At 39.1% G+C, this 19,731-nt stretch overlaps 1 protein-coding gene across 1 annotated transcript in view; it reads right to left on the reverse strand.

Annotated features, from left to right (window-relative positions):
• Positions 1-2,930: 2,930 nt before the first annotated feature.
• The window catches only part of LOC118813285 (phosphatidylethanolamine-binding protein 4), a 116,305-nt gene continuing 99,504 nt past the window's right edge, over positions 2,931-19,731 (reverse strand). Inside the window, exon 7 of the mRNA XM_036578524.1 lies at positions 2,931-3,147. Within this exon, the coding sequence (XP_036434417.1) occupies positions 3,056-3,147 (92 nt within the window). The 3' untranslated portion in view covers positions 2,931-3,055. The remainder of the gene's footprint in view (positions 3,148-19,731) is intronic.

Genomic DNA, 19,731 nt, shown 5'->3' on the forward strand with positions numbered 1-19,731 from the left:
CATCTTTGAGAAAGAGGAGAAAATCAAGCTCCACTCTTGCGTCAGATCTCAAAAATCAAAAGGTGTTTCTGTCCATCCTTCCACTGTGAAAAGATAACTCAGCTCTGTGTGTCTGAAAGGATGTGTAGCTGTCAAGAAGCCATTACTGAGAAAAAAGTAAAAACTAGAAGCACATATGCAAATCAAAGAAGCTACTGGTGTTCTCAGAACAATGGACCGGCTACCCCGATGTCCAGATATTAGCATCACCAAATGTGTATAGGATTACTTGGATTGCGAGAAGCAGAAAATACAACCAACTTCTAAGACTGAACTTTGGACATGTGTAATCTCCCTGCATATTTCTTTGAAAAACTGAAAACAAGACTTCTGAAAGGAATGGAACCTGTAATAAAGGCACAGTATATGCTAAAATAAATATTATATTTAGTTGTTTAAGCAATTGTTTTTATTTAGTATATGCTTTCTGCTTTTTTCCGTGATGCTGAAAAACTTGATGGTCACTTTGACTATAAATGAAATAAATGAAAAGTGGTCTGTGCCTTTCACACAGTACTATATTTTGGAAGTGGAAAATTAAGTAAATTCTCTTTTGTACTTTTTAGTGTACAACAGGTACAAAATGGCTCGGTTCTCTTCTCTGTAGTTATATCTCTAACCCCTGGATAGCTTGGTGACCCAGAGATGACTCTGAAGTGAGCCAATAGGTCTGATCATAGGATCATTGAGGAGCCTGAGAACAAAGATGGAAAAAGGCAAGTTTGTTTTGTTGTGTAGCGTTGTTGTTGTGTTTGAGGGAGATGGTTTGAGTCTGAGAACCAAACAAAATGTGCGCCCAGGACAAACTGATCAATGCTCTGAGTTCACACAGGGGCCACAGCAAGGCTCACCAAAGACTGGCTTAACCACCAGAGGAACAAAGACCCACCATACCTTTTCCACTCTGCTGTGGGTGCATGAATGGAAGATGTGATGTATTCACCTGTGAAAATATCCAGAACTGTCTACGTACATTTGCATGTATGTATTCTATGCAGCTGGGAAGACACTGTGTGTATCTATGAGACACCATTTCCAAGTCAATCAAACTACTAACCTACATTGATCATTGGCACATCAAAGTTGCTTTTCTAAATCCAGCCCTTTTTTCAAACATTGTGAGTATTGATACTGAATGCTCCTCCGAGACAGAACTGCAGAATGGAAAGCAATTCTTGGTTTCCAGCGAAACACTGCCATGACCCATCCTTACATTTGGAGAAAACAGGGTTATCTGAGTGAGGAGTTCACACTGGGGAAAAAAGTTAATTGTTATGACTGCAGTTCTTTTTAGCATAAACCTGCATTTTATTTTTTTTTGTTATTGTTTTTTTATTGTTTTTATTCAGTTAGTATAATCTTAAGGCTTATCGTTCTTTAGGCAAATTATCTGGTAACTACTATAACACAAGAATACAAACATAAATATACAGGAAATAATACATATAAAACACATGTAAAATAGTTATAGGAGATAATAAGGGGATAAAGATATTTAATATTAAGTTACATACACAAATTAATTTGCTGGGGTACACTGCAATTTTTAACCCGATCTGTTCTTTTCTATTTTAAAGTTTTGTGCAACTTTGCGAACTCCAAACACTTACGTGTAGGCTTCTTGTTGGTACTAGGAATGACAAGCCTTTGCCTGAAGAACCCTCATGCCTAATGATGTTAGTCATTTGAATGTTTTATGCCCTTTTGTCAAACAGAACATCTGAAAAAGACCATTTATTACCACAAAAAAGACACTGTGGCACTTCATTTCAGCTGTAAAAATAGGTAGTCCAGATCCATTTGAAACTAAACAAAATCTTCTGATATGAAGTAACAACATATTATTAGCTAAAGTCTGCCTGAAATAGTGCTGCATGCAAATCTGCTGCCTAATATAAACATAAAAATTACTCGGGCGTGTGAAGACCAAAACTGCAGTGGAAACATGGCTGTCACATTCACAAACACAACGCTCCTCTCACCCATGAAAAAACACCATCGTATGGTTTAAAAAAAAAGCAAAGCCGTGAACCCGTGCCCCCCTCCGTCACTTGCTCCAGGAGCGTCTGGCCGAAAGTAGCTGTGAGAGTATTTTAGTCGTAGTTCCACTGCGGCTTCCGGGCTGTATTTGTGGTGTTGGTTTCACCCCGTGCTTCCTCTATTGGCCCTGACGTACTTCCTCTCCTGTTTGACTCTTTCCACACACTCTCCAGAAGCGAGATAACACACTAGCCACTCTTTACCATTCTCACCCACTTTTTTCCCCTCTCCGCTTCTCTGTCCGGCCGCCTGAAATCCCCAGAGCAGCTCAACACCAAACCCTTCTTCAGCAGCGCTGACCTCAGTGCAGCCTGTTGCTTTGCTTTCTGAACTTAACTGGAGGAGTTTGGCCTGCCAAAGAAGCAGGAATGCAATGCTGCAGTGGTTTGTAAGTGAGGGGTGGATTATGTAAGAGTGGCAGAGTAGTTTTTAAAACGAATAGTGGCCACAGTGTGCATGGATGTAGTCATTCTCTGCGCGTGTGTATTTGTGTGTATGCCCGTGTGGGACCAGTTTGTATTCAGGCCAGCTGCAACTACTCACCTCTTACATCACTAATGCATGCAAAGAAGCGTTAAATATACCGCCTCAGACTTCATTATAAATACCTTCAGTGGTTTGCTAGTTTCCTTATTTTTATTATTATTTTCCCCTACATACCAAATAATGTTTTAGAGCCCTATTACTCACTCTCAAAGGAAGTGATGAAATCAAAGACTAAGTTTTGCCGATGTTCTTCTAAATACAGGATAGGGTAATCTTTTAAACATACAAATATTTAGTCATCACCGGAAGCCTAAAATACTCTTTTTTTATTCTGGTGGACATGATGGATATTAACAAATTAAAAGTTTCAAATTTTATTTTATTGGACCAGTAATGTAGTCTGTAGTACAGTTACAAAACAAAGTACAATACTGGATCAGAGACAGTGGCGGTCAGAGGTGAAACATGAAAACCAGATCTGAGAGGTCATCTAATCCCTATGGTTTTGGGTAAGGAACTGGAGGGAAGCCACTGGGCCCTCAAGTCCAAACTTCTGCACAAATGCTTGTGGATCCCAGTTCCCTAAGAAGACAAATAAAAAGAAGGAAAAAACTCAATTTAAACAAGTCAGAAATAGCTTTATACATACAAAACATTTTCATATGAAGACCACAATTCACACAAGGATTTATGCATATTTATAGATATTTACAGGGGTTGAGAGAATCGGAGTACAAGTATTCCTCTCTACAACACAGTATTTGTTGTGCTTCACTGATTATTCATCCTTTCTGAGACCGTTTGTGACTTCATTCCAATTCTACTAGTTACTTAATGGGATTTATAAACTGTGTATACTTTAAGCTAAAAAGTTAATGGAGAATCAGTCTTTTTTTCCTTTTGATAAGGAATTTCAAGAAATTCTGTTTGTGATGTGTATATCTTCCACTAAACTGGATAAAAATTACTGACATACTGTTTTTCACATTTACCTTTATCTATAATATAAATATATACAATATACAGTATATATATTTTTTTTCAACTTAGATTCTAGTGCAAGTACTAGGTATCTAGATGGCCGACATTCACATTTAATGGAGTGATATTGCATCATGTTAGTTCTACTTCTACCAAAGAGGAGGATTTGACTACTACTACATTTTAATCATGACTTCTGAAAGTACCATATGTGTTCTTGAAACCACTGTGGTGTCTGTCAGATGGTGAAGATTCCTAAAGAGAACAATAATCTACTTGTTATATCAATGACCAGGCCTTTGCCCATGACGAGATGACAAGTTTGACTTTGATATCAAAAGTAGTAATAATGCTTAATACCAAACAGATACTAATGGCAACAATGTAGGGGCAAACTCGTGGTGTTGCCTGCTTTGCAGTGAAGGGACTGCATTAGTAGACAAAACACGCCCAAATTTCTGCCCTTCCTGCTCACAAGTGGGACAGTGAAATAACTACATCTAGACTAACTAACACAGGAGCTTCACAAGCTGCATGAATTCCTTGTGCCCACTGAAGTCAAATTAGCATGCTAAACTGGCTTTCCCTTTAAACAGAATACAGTGTTAGTGTGGGCTTCTTCAGTCCATCAGTCTTGGCTTCTTGTCATTAAGTCTGAAACCCCACTCCATGTCATGTGCCTTAAATATAGCTGGCTATTAGTACTGCTGATCATTCAATACTGAATCTTCAATGTGAAACTGAACTGTATTTCCTAATGATAGTGTTTCTGAAAATGACAAGTCTTTTCAATTGGAGTGTATTGCTGGGCTTCTCTGGGCTGCAAAACATTGTGATCACATCGTGTCTAAATAAAACACACAGGCTGTTGCAGTGCTGGAGGTGGCAACAGGAGAACGAGGGCTTTTCTGGCAAGACAAGCGGGTAAATACCAGTCACAGCTCCGGCTGCTATGACAATATCTGATTCTCATCACCCCATTCTGTGCTTCCTAACATTAACAAAGAAGTGCATTTGGAACCTTTAAGTTCAGTAATAGATACCGGGTGATTTAATTATTACTGTATACATTTGTAGGCAAAAAGGAAGCATAGGGCCCTATAACATGAGCATAAAGAACACTTAAAGGAATAGTTTGGTGAAAAATCTAAATTACTAAATTAGACTAGGAAAATAAAAATGCCAAAATTACACTAGTTAACCCAGATACAGCTGATCAGTTAAGACGTGTGGTGTTCAAACTTTGCATCTTTAGCGCAGGAGCTACAAGGCTATGTTGCTAAAAACCACTAAAAGTCAAAAGTCACCTAGTCTTGCAAGTCAGACTTCTTCCTGTTGGCTTACAGCCTGATGCTTTTCATCGCACATGGCCAAGAACCGCCTACCTTGTCAGGAGCAGGCTGTTTGACTGACATGCAAAATAACCAATCACAGGCTGCTGTTTTGATGCCTGTAGGGGAAGCTGAAAGTAAAATCTCACAGATGTCGTCAAAATGTATAGACAGCTGTTCACTGTTGCTGACAAGAATTCAGCTAGAAAAACAAAACTATGTTTCCCGTCTAAATGATAAATACACTGCAAGGAAGTGGGTATACATGAACGTGTGGATAACCAGAATCAGAATGCTACTGACTCAACACCATAGTTGTGACAAACTTTGTGTGCAAAATATATCAGATGCTCCATTTCCATGTGAACTGAGTATCTGAGACTGAGATTAAGACAAAAGAACTCTCAACCCGCTCAAACAACATCCAGGTCTTCATTAAGGATGTGGTTTAGGACAGAGTATGACTGTGAACTACAGAAATGAACAAAACTTCACCATGTAGCCAACGCTGCATGTACCCAGTTTAAACGGGTGCTGTGCTAAGGTTCACAATTTCTGTAGCTCCTATTTATAAATAAAGGTTCATCTTGCATTTTCAAACTGAAGATATATGTTTGAAGACAGAAACAACATAATCGGTTTGAGGAGGGTGAGCGAAGGTTTGGGAAAGTTCTTATGGAAAGGATTTGGGTGACTATTGACATCTCTTGTTTGATAGATACGTCTGCCTCTTATCTCCAGCGTAGCCGAAGATGCAAAATTTGGATACCAAACATGTTTTGACTGTGGAAAATTATGTAAATTGGATTTTTTCCTAAACCATTCTGTTACGAAGCCAACCTTTTAAAATATTGTACAAATGATGTATGTAATCTATTGTGAAGTTCAAGTGAAAATTAGCATTTCAAATATTTCTCAGCATTCCATCTGAATAAAAACTACGTATTCGAGGCATCACTGGCCTGGCAAATGGTAAAGACTCATGTTCTTTAACTGGAAAAAATGCATGTGTAATACAAAGAAACCAAATTTGCCCTCAAGGAGAGCAAGAGATAAGACATTGTTAATAAGAAGAGGAGTGGTTCAAAAGTGAAATCTCTACAGCTAGTTTACTCACTGTATGTCAAACATACACACACACACACACACACACGCACACACACACACACATACACACACAACGCAATTCTGAAAACACACATCAGAGACGGAAATGCAACAGTGGTGAAAAGGGAAACCCCGTCAGCTCACACACAGCACAACGCACCACATCCTGGAACGAACAAGGGTGTCTGTGTGGTCGTCTGTGTATGTTTGCATGCAAATAGGTGTGGGAGAGTGTATAAGTGTGAATCTAAAAGAAGAAAGGTCATAGAAATTCTCCGCGGTAGGCCAGTATTACTAGCTTAACTATGACAATAAGTATTACACTGACCAGTTCAGTTATCTCTTACCAATCCACTAGAGAATCAAAAGCATTTAAGTAAAGAGTGAAGCGCACAGCTGGCGTTTTAAGAGAGCTCTACATTTCATTTAGTCAGTTGTTTCAGAGTAAGGTGACTGTATGGGTGGGTAATATAGTAATATGTTAATATTACAGTGATAAATTACATTACAAGATGATGCTTTGCGTATTCCCTGGGAAACTTCACTGATCAACTGCACTTGTCATTAAAAACAGATTTAGACCAATTATAGTGAGCCAGTAGACAACAACCAGTGTAGAGTAACTCCAAACTGCTCAGTTAAATGTAACTGAACCCTTTTAAACTGAACAGCAAATGGCATCAAACCATTATGCCATTATTAGGGATGTGCGTTTTGATATTCAAGTTGATGAATGCGTAATTAGTCAGCCATAGGGAAAGAAGAGAAGAAAAAAGTTTGGCAGAAATAACATAAGGCTGTAGGCTTACTTTTTAGGTCTACGTTCATTTTTTAAAGGTTTCTGTTAATATTTAAACTGATGTGTAAGGCCTTCAGAGCAGCTTCTGAAGGCATAGCCAATGGGAAAGCAGGTTTGGCTGTGTTTACCTAGATACCACAAGACCAAAAAAAAATCTATATTTGGTTGGGTAATTCAAGATTTGTTTCCTACTAAAACAGCGCTGAGCACAGACTAAAAAAATGAGCAGCCCAAAAATGAACAGTATGCAGATAAGAAAATATTTTAAAATATGTATTAGTATTCAAAATACACTGGCTTGCTTATCCCTCTGGGTCGTGGGGGGTGCTGGAGCCTATCCCAGCAGTCATTGGGCAGAAGGCAGGATACACCCTGGACAGGTAGTATTCAAAAATAGCCAAAGGAAATCATAGGTTGCCTGTCAAGTGAGTAACAGTAGCTGCCTCTTCAGAGCTAATGAGCTAACACTAGGGCAAACTAGTACGCTGATGAGGACTCACTGTTTTCTACACGAGGTCTTTTTTGTCTCAGTGGACGATGTGCCAACATGATAGGTTGTCAGAGAAATAACTTTTCATTGTTTCCAGACGTAGCTGACATCAGCAAGTAGTTAGCATAGTTAGCGAAAAAGCTTCGGACTTTTCAGTGAAGTTCTGAACAATGTCTTTTTTGCTACGTGCATGTTAAGGCACTCATGTTTTGTAGAAGCAAACTGTAATACTCGCATACACACATCTTCTAAGCCGCATATCCTTCTGGGTCACGGGGGGGAGCTGGAGCCCAGCAGTCATTGGGTGGAAGGCAGGAAACACCCTGGACAGGTCACCAATCCATTGCAGGGCAAATTGTAATTTAATTGTTATAATTATTTTTAATCTTATTTATTCACAGGTACGAGCAAAACTACCATATTTTACAGTCCTGTTAAAACATAAAATTGACATTTTAATAAACTGTAGGCCTGTATATTTTCTACATGCCCTTTCTAAGCTATTTATCTTTTCTTGCTAACTATCTTATTTTACTGATTTATTTTTGCAAATTCTTATTTTGTTTTCCTCTTCCGTCTTAAAGGAGAAACAGTAAACAAAACTTCCTTGCCAAATAACCTACATATCCCTTGTATCTACCATCTGAAAAGTCATGAAAAGTGAAGTCTCTGCTATTTTACCATATTTCCATTTCACAAAAAGAATATGATTATACAGGCTGTTAGGACGTGCTGCTCGATTCTGTGTCACATCGAGCTAACGTCCCACCCCCCACTCAAACTAACGTGCCCACTCAACTAGGCTGCATATTTTTACTGCTGTCTCTGTCATTTCATTTATGGATGTCTCTGATGGACAGGACTGTATAAAACACTACTGTAATGTCACATATCGCATACATTACATTTCTGTGTCAGTTACTGATTCTGTACACTATGTTTCATTGATGCTAACAGGCTCTCCCTCCACTGAGACCTTCAATGAGAGCACTTGTCACTAATATACAAAATCAACACCCAGAAAATGACCTGTTCTTCACAGAGGAATAAAAGGCAGGATAAATCACATCATACAAAGACTGAAATAAGGTGTTATTTGTTTTATACTCTTCACAGTTCAGTTGTCTTTTAAAGAGCATTGTAACAAAGGGGGCTGAGAGCCAGAACCTATGTGCGAAGTAGCTTTATTAGGGGCTGTGCAACACTTATCATTCAAGCAGGCAGGGGTCAAAAAACAAGTAGCCAGGTACACTAGGCAATTCCATAATCATAAACCTGAAACCAAGCAAGAGCCAAAAAACACAGGAAAATCAAACACAGACGGCTCAGAACTGCACTATAAAATTGGCAAACCAAACTGAGGGACACATATATGTGGGTAAATGAGTCTATGAATAAGCTGCAGGTGTGAATGATAATGGAAAAGTGGAGCAAATGAAGATCTGGAACCGGAGTGGGTCATTATCATTATTACGATACTCATGAAGATATTATATTTTTACTGAATCACTCACCCTTAGGTGAGTGTATTTGAGAGTGTGTGAGGAGTTCTTGTGTGATTAAGTGTGTGAGATGGAGTAAGGGGACCTGGCGTTATGAGGTCACATGACCTTAAGGCCTCCAGGGCCGAGAACAGAAGGAGATAATGTCCCGCCTCTGCACATCCTGAACCGCACCTGACCCTACTAGATTCGGGGCTTCACACACACACACACACCTGTCCCTCCTCTCACTCGACAAATACCAGATATTCACTTTTGCTTCCAGATGCTGGACCACAGGCCCCCAAATGCTTGTAGTTCTTTCTGTAAGGAAAAAACAAGCCTAAAGTCATTAGACACTGGTTTTATTAACCAGCTGCCAGAAGAGCAACTGCCTACCCAAGCTTCAAGCTGCACTGTTGAATCACAATCGATGTGTCAGGACTAAGCTATGCCTGAGTTTAGATTCTGACGTCAGCTAAATACACAGCTAACACTGAGGGGGTGAGAGGGTGGGGAGATTTGAAAATGCTTTCATGCTATTCACACGCCTGACATGAACCTATTCTTCCATCCTGATGTATGTACTGTAAAACACTTCCCTTGGTCTGATTTCAACAATTTAAAGCTAAAGATCAGTGAAAGATAAAATTTACCCCAGATACAGTCATTCAGCCAAGACAACACACACAAGCAAGTATATGGGTTTGTTTAACCACTCAATGTAGTTTGCACAGTCCTAATTGGGGGGTTTAGGCTTTTATTACTTGTTAGCTACATTAGCCTCAAAGCTCTAGTACGAAACGTAACGGCAGCACTTTATTCGGATAACCCACTGTAGAAGACTATCTTGCATTTTACTAACATTCAACTAAATGTCTATTCAATTCACCTTGATCTTTACTAACCCTAACTGTAACCCTAACCCTAACTGAAAACCTAATCCTTATCCAGGTCCTAAACCTAACCCTGGTACTAATCTTAACCCTCTCACTGTTTCAACATAGTTTGTTAATAATTTGAACATCTATAGATAATCTGTTGGGGGCTACTTAAACAAAGTGGGGCCATCTTAAGAAGCAAACTTCATCTTCCGAGCATGTCTTAGCTGAATAACATGTGGAGTAATGAGAACATTATAATGAAATATTGCTTTAGTTCTTGCTGAGCCCTCCCAACAAACTTTTAAATAATGCTGAAAAACCCAATGAACACATATTTAAATTTGGCTGAGCTATGTATGGGTATGTTACACAGATCAGTGCTATGACTTCAGCAATCCATCTGTATATATCACTATTATTGTAGATGTATTCATAAAACTTTTTGACTTTATAAAACTAAGGCTGGCTCCCAGTACCTAGAACCAACAGTTTAGCAAAATGACCTTAAGGGAAAACCCCAGTGGTTTGATATGGAAATCATTTACCAGTTTTAAAGTTCGCTCTCACGTCTGGTTTGTAGCAGGCTGGTGACACTCACTTGTCACTGACCACAATAACGATGTCATCATGGAGTCCGAGGGGCGGAGCGGCAGCTAACACCCAGATTTACACACAGCTCTAAAAATAGTGTCGGTAGTTTGTGTTTGGGCTAATTTCAGCACACAGAGACACACACTTTCCACTTCCCCGATCTGTCGATTCATGGAACACAGAGAGATAGGAAGTGGCCAGTGATGTAGCGCTTTCTTCCTCTCTTCTCCAACGCTCCTCCCTCCTTTCTCTCTTTGTGTTTGAGCAATACAGGAAGTGACATGCCTGCCTAGATGACACTATTACTTTCATGGTACAACAGGGTTGAATGAGGTCATAAACCTCTGAATGTGTGTACACATAAGCATGGAAAGTGCTTTAATGTGAATATACATCACCATTCAAAAGTTTGGAGTCGCTGTTTCATATAAATACATAAAACCAAGCAAATAATTCTAATATGATGGTAATACTCTAAAACCATTCTACATATATACACTAAAGCTAAGGACAGGGATTGTTTTATGTGTTTGTGTGATAAAAACATTGCTTATGTTAATCTGTTAGGTGTTATTTTACAACGCTGTTTTCAAAATATTGGGACACTGTGCAAAATATAGATAAAAAGAACGCAGTGATGTGCAAATAATTTAAATCTTCTATTTAACTGAATACAGAACAAAGACATATCAAATCAAATGTCTCCCATTTTGAATTTGATGCCAACACGTTTCTAAAAAGTTGGGACGGGGGGCATGTTTACCACTGTGTTTCATCACCTCTTCTTTTAACAACATCCTTTAAGCGTTTGGGAACTGAGGAGACACTGCTGTAGTTTTGAAAGTGAAATGTTTTCCCATTCTTGTGTGATATAGGATTTCAGCTGCTCAAGAGTTCTTGGTCTTTTTTGTCATATATTTTATTTTATCATGCGCCAAATGTTCTCAGTGGTGACAGGTCTGGACTGCAGACAGGCCAGTTTAGTGACTCTTTCACTACAGACCAATGCTGTTGTAATACGTGTGGTTTGACATTGTCTTGCTGAAATAGGCAAGGCCTTCCCTGAAAAGATGTCATCTGGACGGCAGCTTATTTTGCTCCAAAACCTGTATATACAATTTAACATTAATGGTGCCTTCGCAGATGTGCAAGTCCCCAATGCCATGTGCACTAATGCACCCTCATACCATCACGGATGCTGGGTTTTGAACTATATGCTGTTAACAAGCTATGTGCAGTTTCAAAATTTGATATGTTGTCTGCACTATTTTCAATTAAATATAGGATTTAAATGATTTTGCACATTATTGCATTGTTATATTTACATTTTGCACAGCTTCCCAACTTTTTTTTTCTGGAAAAAGAGTTGTATTTTGCTTCACTATAATCAAATAATTTATGTAAATTTTTAAAGACTTTTGCATAATTCTATCACATTGGGATGTGAACAAAATATCTCAAGAGTAGTTTGATGTGAAATTGTGCATTGTAGAGAAATTACCAACATATATTTATGAAATACAGACATTTTATTTTGTATCTAAAACAACCAGTGAACCTACACATATCTGAGTTTTTATATGTAATGTTGATTATGGTAAAATACTGAAAAAGACAACATATTTGTAATTATTTTATGTACTAACATGATGTGAAGTAGCTTTTGGAGGCATTAAACACATCAGATGAATGGTTCCTATCACAATTCACATTGGTAAGTTTCTCCAGAACAGAGCACTTCACATTAAACGCTCTGAATGACTTTGTGCAGAAAGTACTGACTTTGCTTTTGCCCTTAGTTGCTTTTGAACTGCTTTTTACCACATTAAGTTTCCACTAAAGCATAACTTCTTGTTGTTCCAAAAACTTGAAATAATGATTGCAGTCTCTAAATTTACACTCTGGTTTAAAATATTTCAATGTACACTGAAATATTACTGTTACAATTACTACTACTACTAATCTGCTTCTACTGTAGAAAACAGGTATCTTCAAACATCTGACTGAGTGTATATAAGGCTGTATGTGTGTAACTGGTATACTGAACATGTGTGTGGATCTGTCCACTGTAAATGTGTGCATATGCTGTGTAAGAGGGTGTGGGTGTATATGCTGGCTCACCTGTTGAAATCCTGAAGCACAGCTCTCTCATCCATCTTGTGTGAAGATGACCTAGTTTGCACCCTCTATGGTAAAGTAACCTTTGTAGGAGTTGTGTGTGTGTGTGTGTTTGTGTGAGAGAAAGCATTCAGGGGGTTTTCAGATGCTAATATAGACCCAGTATGACTCATCAAAACATGGCGGACCACAGTGGCATGCTGCTCTTGCTGCCTACACTCGGCTCCCATTCACTTCAGTGAACAGCTTCAATGCAAGAGCACAGCTGCTCTTTCAACAATACCATTAAGATGGCCAAAGCAGCCTGCAGATCTATCATATGGACTCATTTTTAATGGTTGTATGGAAAAAGCACTTGGATTTAGGCCTTTCAAAACCGAACGGCTTAATATCATGGAAAATCCAATTTTCCTTGTTTTTGAAGTAAAAGTTTGATGTCAACATTAATGTTTCAAATGTTTCAAAACATACTGTTTACTCACTATTATTTTCCATATATGGAAAATAAGAAGCCTATTTTCAGTTCCTAATGTTTGTGATGTCACAACAATGAGCTCATGTATATACAATCACCCATTCAGCCTACAGAGGTTTAGCCCTGCCCAAGGGATAAGGAGTGTTGTTCTGCAAACAGTCTTTAGCAGAGTTTTTGGATGATGTAGGGAAAATGATTACATTTTCAACATTCATTTCAACAAACATTGTGCTGTTCCTGGCTGTTGGGAAGCAAACGTATAATTGCAGCCAAAGTATATGAAAGGAGTGGCTAAGGATTTCAGTCCAAAATTAACTTTGTTCCATACTTCAGCCCAGCCTGCTTTTTGAATGAGGCACAAAACAGGTGAGCCAGTCAGAATTTGCATTTGTCCATATTAAAGGCATGCTAACAAACAGCCTGTTAAATGTCTACTGGATAAAGCAAAATTGGCAAGTTGTCCTGGAAAAACTGTGACTCTTTTAGATACATATACACACACAAATGTTATAAACGGACTGAAAGGAAAAAGCAATAAAATACAAGAAAGATGTATAATAGAATATGGGACATTTTAGAGTTATATTCTGTACGTTTGCTGCACTGATGAAATGTCTTGTCCAGAGAATGCGAGTACCCTCCCAGCACCCTCCCTCAACATAAGACAATTAGTCAACAAGAACACAGAAGGAGCAAAGGGCCACGAGTACATGAGCCCCTGGTGGAATATTGGGACAGGGCCGCTGGGCTGCGCGGTAGAGCCGGGTTTGGCAGTGGCCGTAGCACTTTTGATTAATGGCTGAATCAGTGGGTGGGAGGGAGGCTCCGATCTGCCCATTACCACACTGCACTGCTGCTAATGGCTTCAATTACAGCATAGTCCCTGCTGCTGAGCTCGCAGGATCAGTTTGCTGTGGAGCAGTGCAGGAGTATAAACGGCTAAGGGCTCAGAGTGAAACTACTGGAACACAACTGAACTGCAGATAAATTAGCTACTAGCAACTAAGTCTTCTGAAGGATATCATATTCTGTGAGAATAGGAATGCTTGAAATCAAATTTTTTGGCCAGTGATCTCCTTGTAGATTTAAAGCAGGAATAAATTTACAAGGAGTGCACTGGCCAAAAACTGGTCAAATCTACATGACATAAAAACAATGAAACAAACCATGAATTATAAACACTAGCTGTAGCATGTAATTCAGTAAGCTCTATTTTGAGTATCTATACCTGATATTTGCACAGCTGAAATATCTTACTCTGTGAATCAGCCTCACTAAGAAATGACTCATTCTGAACCGACTATAGCTCCCAAACTAATGACGTCTCTGGGTTTCTGTGCTCCTAAAGCGGAAAAGTGCTGACTTTGAGATGTGCACGCTTGATTATGGGCTAAACGCATTCTTTTGAAGTGCTTACACTTCAAAGACCCGCATTATTCCAACACTTGACTCTGACAGAATCTAGTAGCGGCTCAGCTGCAAGCTCAGAGACGTAGCCAGATGCTGCGGGTTCATAAAGTCAATGTACAGGCTGTGGTATCACTGCAGCCACAGACCAGTTTTCTACACATATTGTTTTTACTTTATGAGATACAGGTCTGTGTTTAACCAAAACATGTAAGATATAAAGACTAAACCTGCTATAATATCAATATCTTTATTGACACTGTACTGCTTCTGGAAACTGACATACTAAAGCACTTGCCTCATTAAAGGCACACTGCATGATATTTCACCCCTAACCACAGAACGTAGGGATGAGCTGGACTGATATTGCTCACTTCCTTGGAAAGTTTGGTAACACTTTATTTGAAGGCTGCCTACCCAAGGATTTCATACATATGTAAGCAATGAATGAATATTTATAAAGTTAGATCAGCAATTGCAAGATGACACAATGTTTTATAAAGTAAATGGCATTGTATTGACATAAAGGGTCTTAAACTGAAGTGAAGGACATTTGCTCTATAATACTGTTATGAAGCATCATTCGCAAGTAATAGAATTTATAATGCAGGGACCTAGTTAAGAACACAATTAAATCCATTAGATGGAACTCCAAAGTTCAGTCTGAAGTTGTTTCCATTTTCTGCTTCTCACAAACCAAGTAATCCCAAATAAATTCAACTGTTTGACAACTATGTCTTGTTCTTCCCAGCAGTGTGCTTGGGGTTGTGATGTTGCTGTAAAATGAACTTCTTCCCATTTAAACATTTTCTAGAGAGTAATGCATTATGTATTAAAATGTTTACACTTTTCAGAATTCATGATGCCTTTAAAAAGAAAAAACAAATCACCATATGATATGTTATCTTGCACTGATCCTTCATCATGCATGATTAGTGTTGCAGTTTTGCAAAATCTTGGTTTTTCTTTTCCTCATTTACAGAAGTGTGGACTCGATGACAAATTTTGACTTGAGACTCGACAAAATCGAGAAAGACTTGTGACTCAACTTTGACTTGAACACCAATGACTCGGACTTGAGCCTCATGACTTGGAAAGACCCAAGACCCAAAGTGGAAGAAACATGTAGAGGAGTCTGAGTGCAGCTGCTTACTTTTCCACTGAATGGATTCATTTCCTGCTGTAAATCTGATATACAGCAATGTTGTCAAATGTCTGTTACTGTGCTTACGCTTGGCTTATGTTATTTCGGAATACACGTTCGCCTCCATAAGCTAGAAACAATTTAAGCATTAACAGCATCAATAAGTCCTCGCTCAGCCTTTAAACTCTTATTAGATAAACTTACCAGGTGAAATGAGCATTTTCCTCATGGTAGCAAAGCAAAAGAAACACAGCTCTCTCCATTTGACTGACTTTAACGGCTTCTGCAGTTACCACAAGCGCAATATTCACCATGAGGCTGAAGTTGACTTGTTACATGCCAATTTCATATTTCAATTTACTGTTCCACCTTAAACGGTGCAGCAGAATGGAACTGCTGCACCATTTAAGGTGGAAGGGAAAATTCATTTAAAAATGAATATACAGCCATACACTACAGGCATGCTGTCATTAACAGGCTATGTTACGGTTGCCATCATTTTTGGTGTTCAATGATGAAATGGCCCTAAATTTGCTTAAGAATGAAGACTAACTTGTTTAGGACTCGAAGATTAGGGCTTGGGACTTGACTTGAGACTTGCATATACTGACTCAAGACTTGAATTGAGTCTCGACTATCTTTACTTGGGACTTGACTTGAGACCCCAGTGTCAGCCTCGAGACCTACTTGTTGCTTGCAACTAAGTGACTTGTTCCCACCTCTGTTTATTTCCCTTTGACTTTCCCCTTCCTCATGCAAGTGGATTATCTTACATCTAATCACCTCAGAAATATGTCCTTTAGCCATTTTAGATGCAAATGAGAAACAAATTCACACAGAGAGTCTGGCCAAGGTGAGTCTGGATAGCTGCTTGTGCGAATGTTAGTGTCAAAACGAACAATGGCATGATACTGTTTGGAACAGCTTTTGCAGGGAGGGCAATGCTGTAACTTGTTGGTTTTAAGACTGGAAAGATGGAGGAGTTAAAGTAGCAGTACAATGCAAAAAAATAAAGAATGGACAAATGACATACTCATAGAGTTGATATACTTAGTGTTGGAGTTTTTGTGTCATTTTCTGCTAAATAGATGTTTCCTGCTTATTTTTACGACACTGAAAAATGAAAAACTTTCTTGCTTCTTCCTGAATCTTCTCTATGCTCCCCTCAAAAATCTGTGCTTGTAGTTGGATTAACCACCCATGAATGACCAGAGAAATGAACAAAAAAGAGCATCAAAATTGGAAAATGCGATTATCTGTAGGCTTTAGACACCACTGGACCTCAAGCTGAGAGGTCGGCAGAGACACCTAGTGAACTCCTTGATGCCTCTTTTAAAGATGCAGCAGTGAGCTGATATCTCACCCCAGACCTCAGGGCCCATTAGATGGTCCACATATTTGCTCCATTCCAGCTCCCAAAACATCTGAGTCAAACCATTAAAAACACTAAATTCATGTTTCAGTTGTACTGGGAGCTATAGTACAGCAAAAATGCAGACTGTCTGATGGACACATGACACTGTTAGAGATACTGTGTTAGCAATATTGTGGTGAGGAAGCAATGGACTCATGCCTCCCTTTTATGTGTTAACTTGGTCAATTCGAGAAGAATTATACACAATATCATGCTGACATGATGTCAAAATTAGCTAATATTCTGGATCTGTGCTTTCAAAGATGGCCTCCGAAGTCTGTGCAATCAAAGCAGCTGTGCTATTGGGTGAATTGGTTAAATTCACATCCAAGTTCCCAGCAAAGTTCACACCAAAGTTCGCAAAACAATTTTTTTTTTGCTACCAAAAATCTGCAGCACGGAAACCTTGATTACGATTTGCATTGAAATATGTGACTGGGCCCTAAGTTAGGAAATGCTCTGGTCAGTGGGCCATTTCCTCAAGCTGTGTATGTATGAATTCTAGCTAAAGACTTAAATTCGGAGTTTATATCCTGTGTTTGTTCAGTTTGTGCCACTAACTGAGTATGGGTGTATGTGGGAGAGAAATACAGCAAGAGCGAGAAAGAGAAAGACACGGTTCCAGCTGGCTTTGAAGGGGACATGAGGCCTTCGTGCTCGTTTTGCCACCTCCGCCTGCCCATGCCCACGGCCTGTGGAACCCCTGGCACTGAGACAGACGCTAACGCACTTGCTATAGAGGCAGTGTGGAGGAGTGGGGATTCCCCACCAACACGTTCTCTCGTGCCTACTGCACACGGCCCGCCTCCGTGCCCCCCACTGCCGCTTACGTAACCACCAGCTGTCAGTGTCCATCCAGTGACCCACATTTCACTTCCTACATACACACACACACACACACACACAGACACGCGCTGCCCTGCAGTCTGGGCGCCAGGCCTGTACTTCACCTCTCGGCGTCTGTGTGGACGGCAGAACATCAAAGCTAAGAGAGCGTCAGTGCTGGAGCTGAAATTGAGTTGAGGGGAAATGGAAATTGACCATTAGGTCCGAACAGACATTATACACACACACACACACCGACTGGGACAGAGACAGAGTGTGTGTTGAGCTCAGCGTCGGGGAAGTGGAACATGATCATTAGACGACTCCACACCCACAACTGAAGGCTCCAAACGCTCCAATCAGATCAATTAAACAATTAATGTCAGAGCAACATAAGAGATGTGTGGTCAGTGACCACACGCAGATGACAAACACTAATCTCCATATATTCTCATTACACAGTGACAGGACTTCCACAACTGCATATGACTTTGTAAAGGCCTGGAAAAGCTAAACCAATTGTGTTTGAGTGACGACTCTCACCTGAAAAGATGCAAAGACAAGGACGTATGATGTATAAAGTTTAGATTACAGTGTGTAACGACCAGGGGTGTAAAAACACACCACATACACTAATGTAATAGGAGGAACTATTTACATAATACAGAAATACTTACATTAGAAACAAAACACCAAGTTTTTATTTATTTTAGCATTTTAAAATGGCTTGAAATTGTTGGGTCAAATAATGGATACATTCTTTACTGAATAATACTACAATTGGACCTGTCAAAGTTAAAGCGTTTATAGCATGTTAGCACGATAAATTCTTAATGATGCTAACACACTTTCCTAGTTTGACTCTGAAGCCCAGCCACTCACGTGCTGCTATGACAGGATCTGCAATTTGTAAATGTAGACCTTACAATCCAAATACAGCCCTAAAAGGATACCTTCAGCACCCTCAGCTAACTACACTGGCCAGTGCTCGTGGGAGACGAATGAGCAGTGAACTAACAAAAGCGAGGCTACAATCACAGAAGAGTCAGAACCACTGACTATATTTATGGTATACCTGATACATAAAGTCAATGGTTGTAACATTCAGTCACTGTTGCTCTCACTGGATATCGGTGATGAAAACTGAAAGCTGTGAAACTCTTTGGAAATCACGTGATTTACATGTTCAGGTTCATGTGAACCCTCATCCACAGAATGAAAATAATATAATTCAACTATTTAAATAATAAACATGTTCTGATGAAGGTTATTTTGTCCACTAACATAACCATAACAAAAAGCACTGCTTTAAAAAAAAAAATGTGTGTAAATAAGACAAATGCAATTAATTACAATTAACTACACCAAATAATGTTGATCAATCATAATTAATCATTTAAAATCTTCAGCTTCAGCTTGATGTATCATGATGCATCAGTGAATTTTTACAGGCCTAGTAATGACGTGAATATTTTAGCTGCTGCCTATCTGAAATATGCATGAATATAGTCTCCATAACGGCTCTAACAGAAACAACAAATTGATAATCTCGCAAATAAAAACAGAAATTTCCATTTGGAAACTTGAGCAGTTCACTAGTAGCACTTTTAGAGTGCTCTAAACTGGGAGAGGACTTTTCTTTCTAAAACGGAGCAAGGCAACGAAGCCTTGTATTTGTAAGACTGAGGCGACAGGGATGAGTCTGTGTGTTTTGGGAATGTCCTGCTATGAATAGCTTCTGGTCAAATGTGGCAACTGCAATTTTTGATGCTATAGGCGTTTGTCTCAATGGTACCTCCACCCTCTTCCCTTGCAAAGATAACTCTCTGCTTAGTATCACAACATCCCTCTAGCCACATCGGGAGACGCAAAGAGCAAACTGCATGCTTTGTATATTACAGGTTGAACATTATTTCACCATGAATATTATTTTTCCTATCAAAAATCATTCCTAAAGAAAAAAAATCACAAAATGAGCTATTATAAATTTACAGTACTATGACACAATGATTAAATAAATAAAAGTTGTTCTTTAAAATTATTGTTATTGTCTGCAGTGAGTCTTGCTTGTTGCAATGAGTTGATAGTTTTTCAACTTCACAATGTATTAGCAATACAT

This window comes from Colossoma macropomum, unplaced genomic scaffold, assembly GCF_904425465.1.
Source record: "Colossoma macropomum unplaced genomic scaffold, Colossoma_macropomum, whole genome shotgun sequence".
Taxonomy (NCBI): Eukaryota; Metazoa; Chordata; class Actinopteri; order Characiformes; family Serrasalmidae; genus Colossoma; species Colossoma macropomum.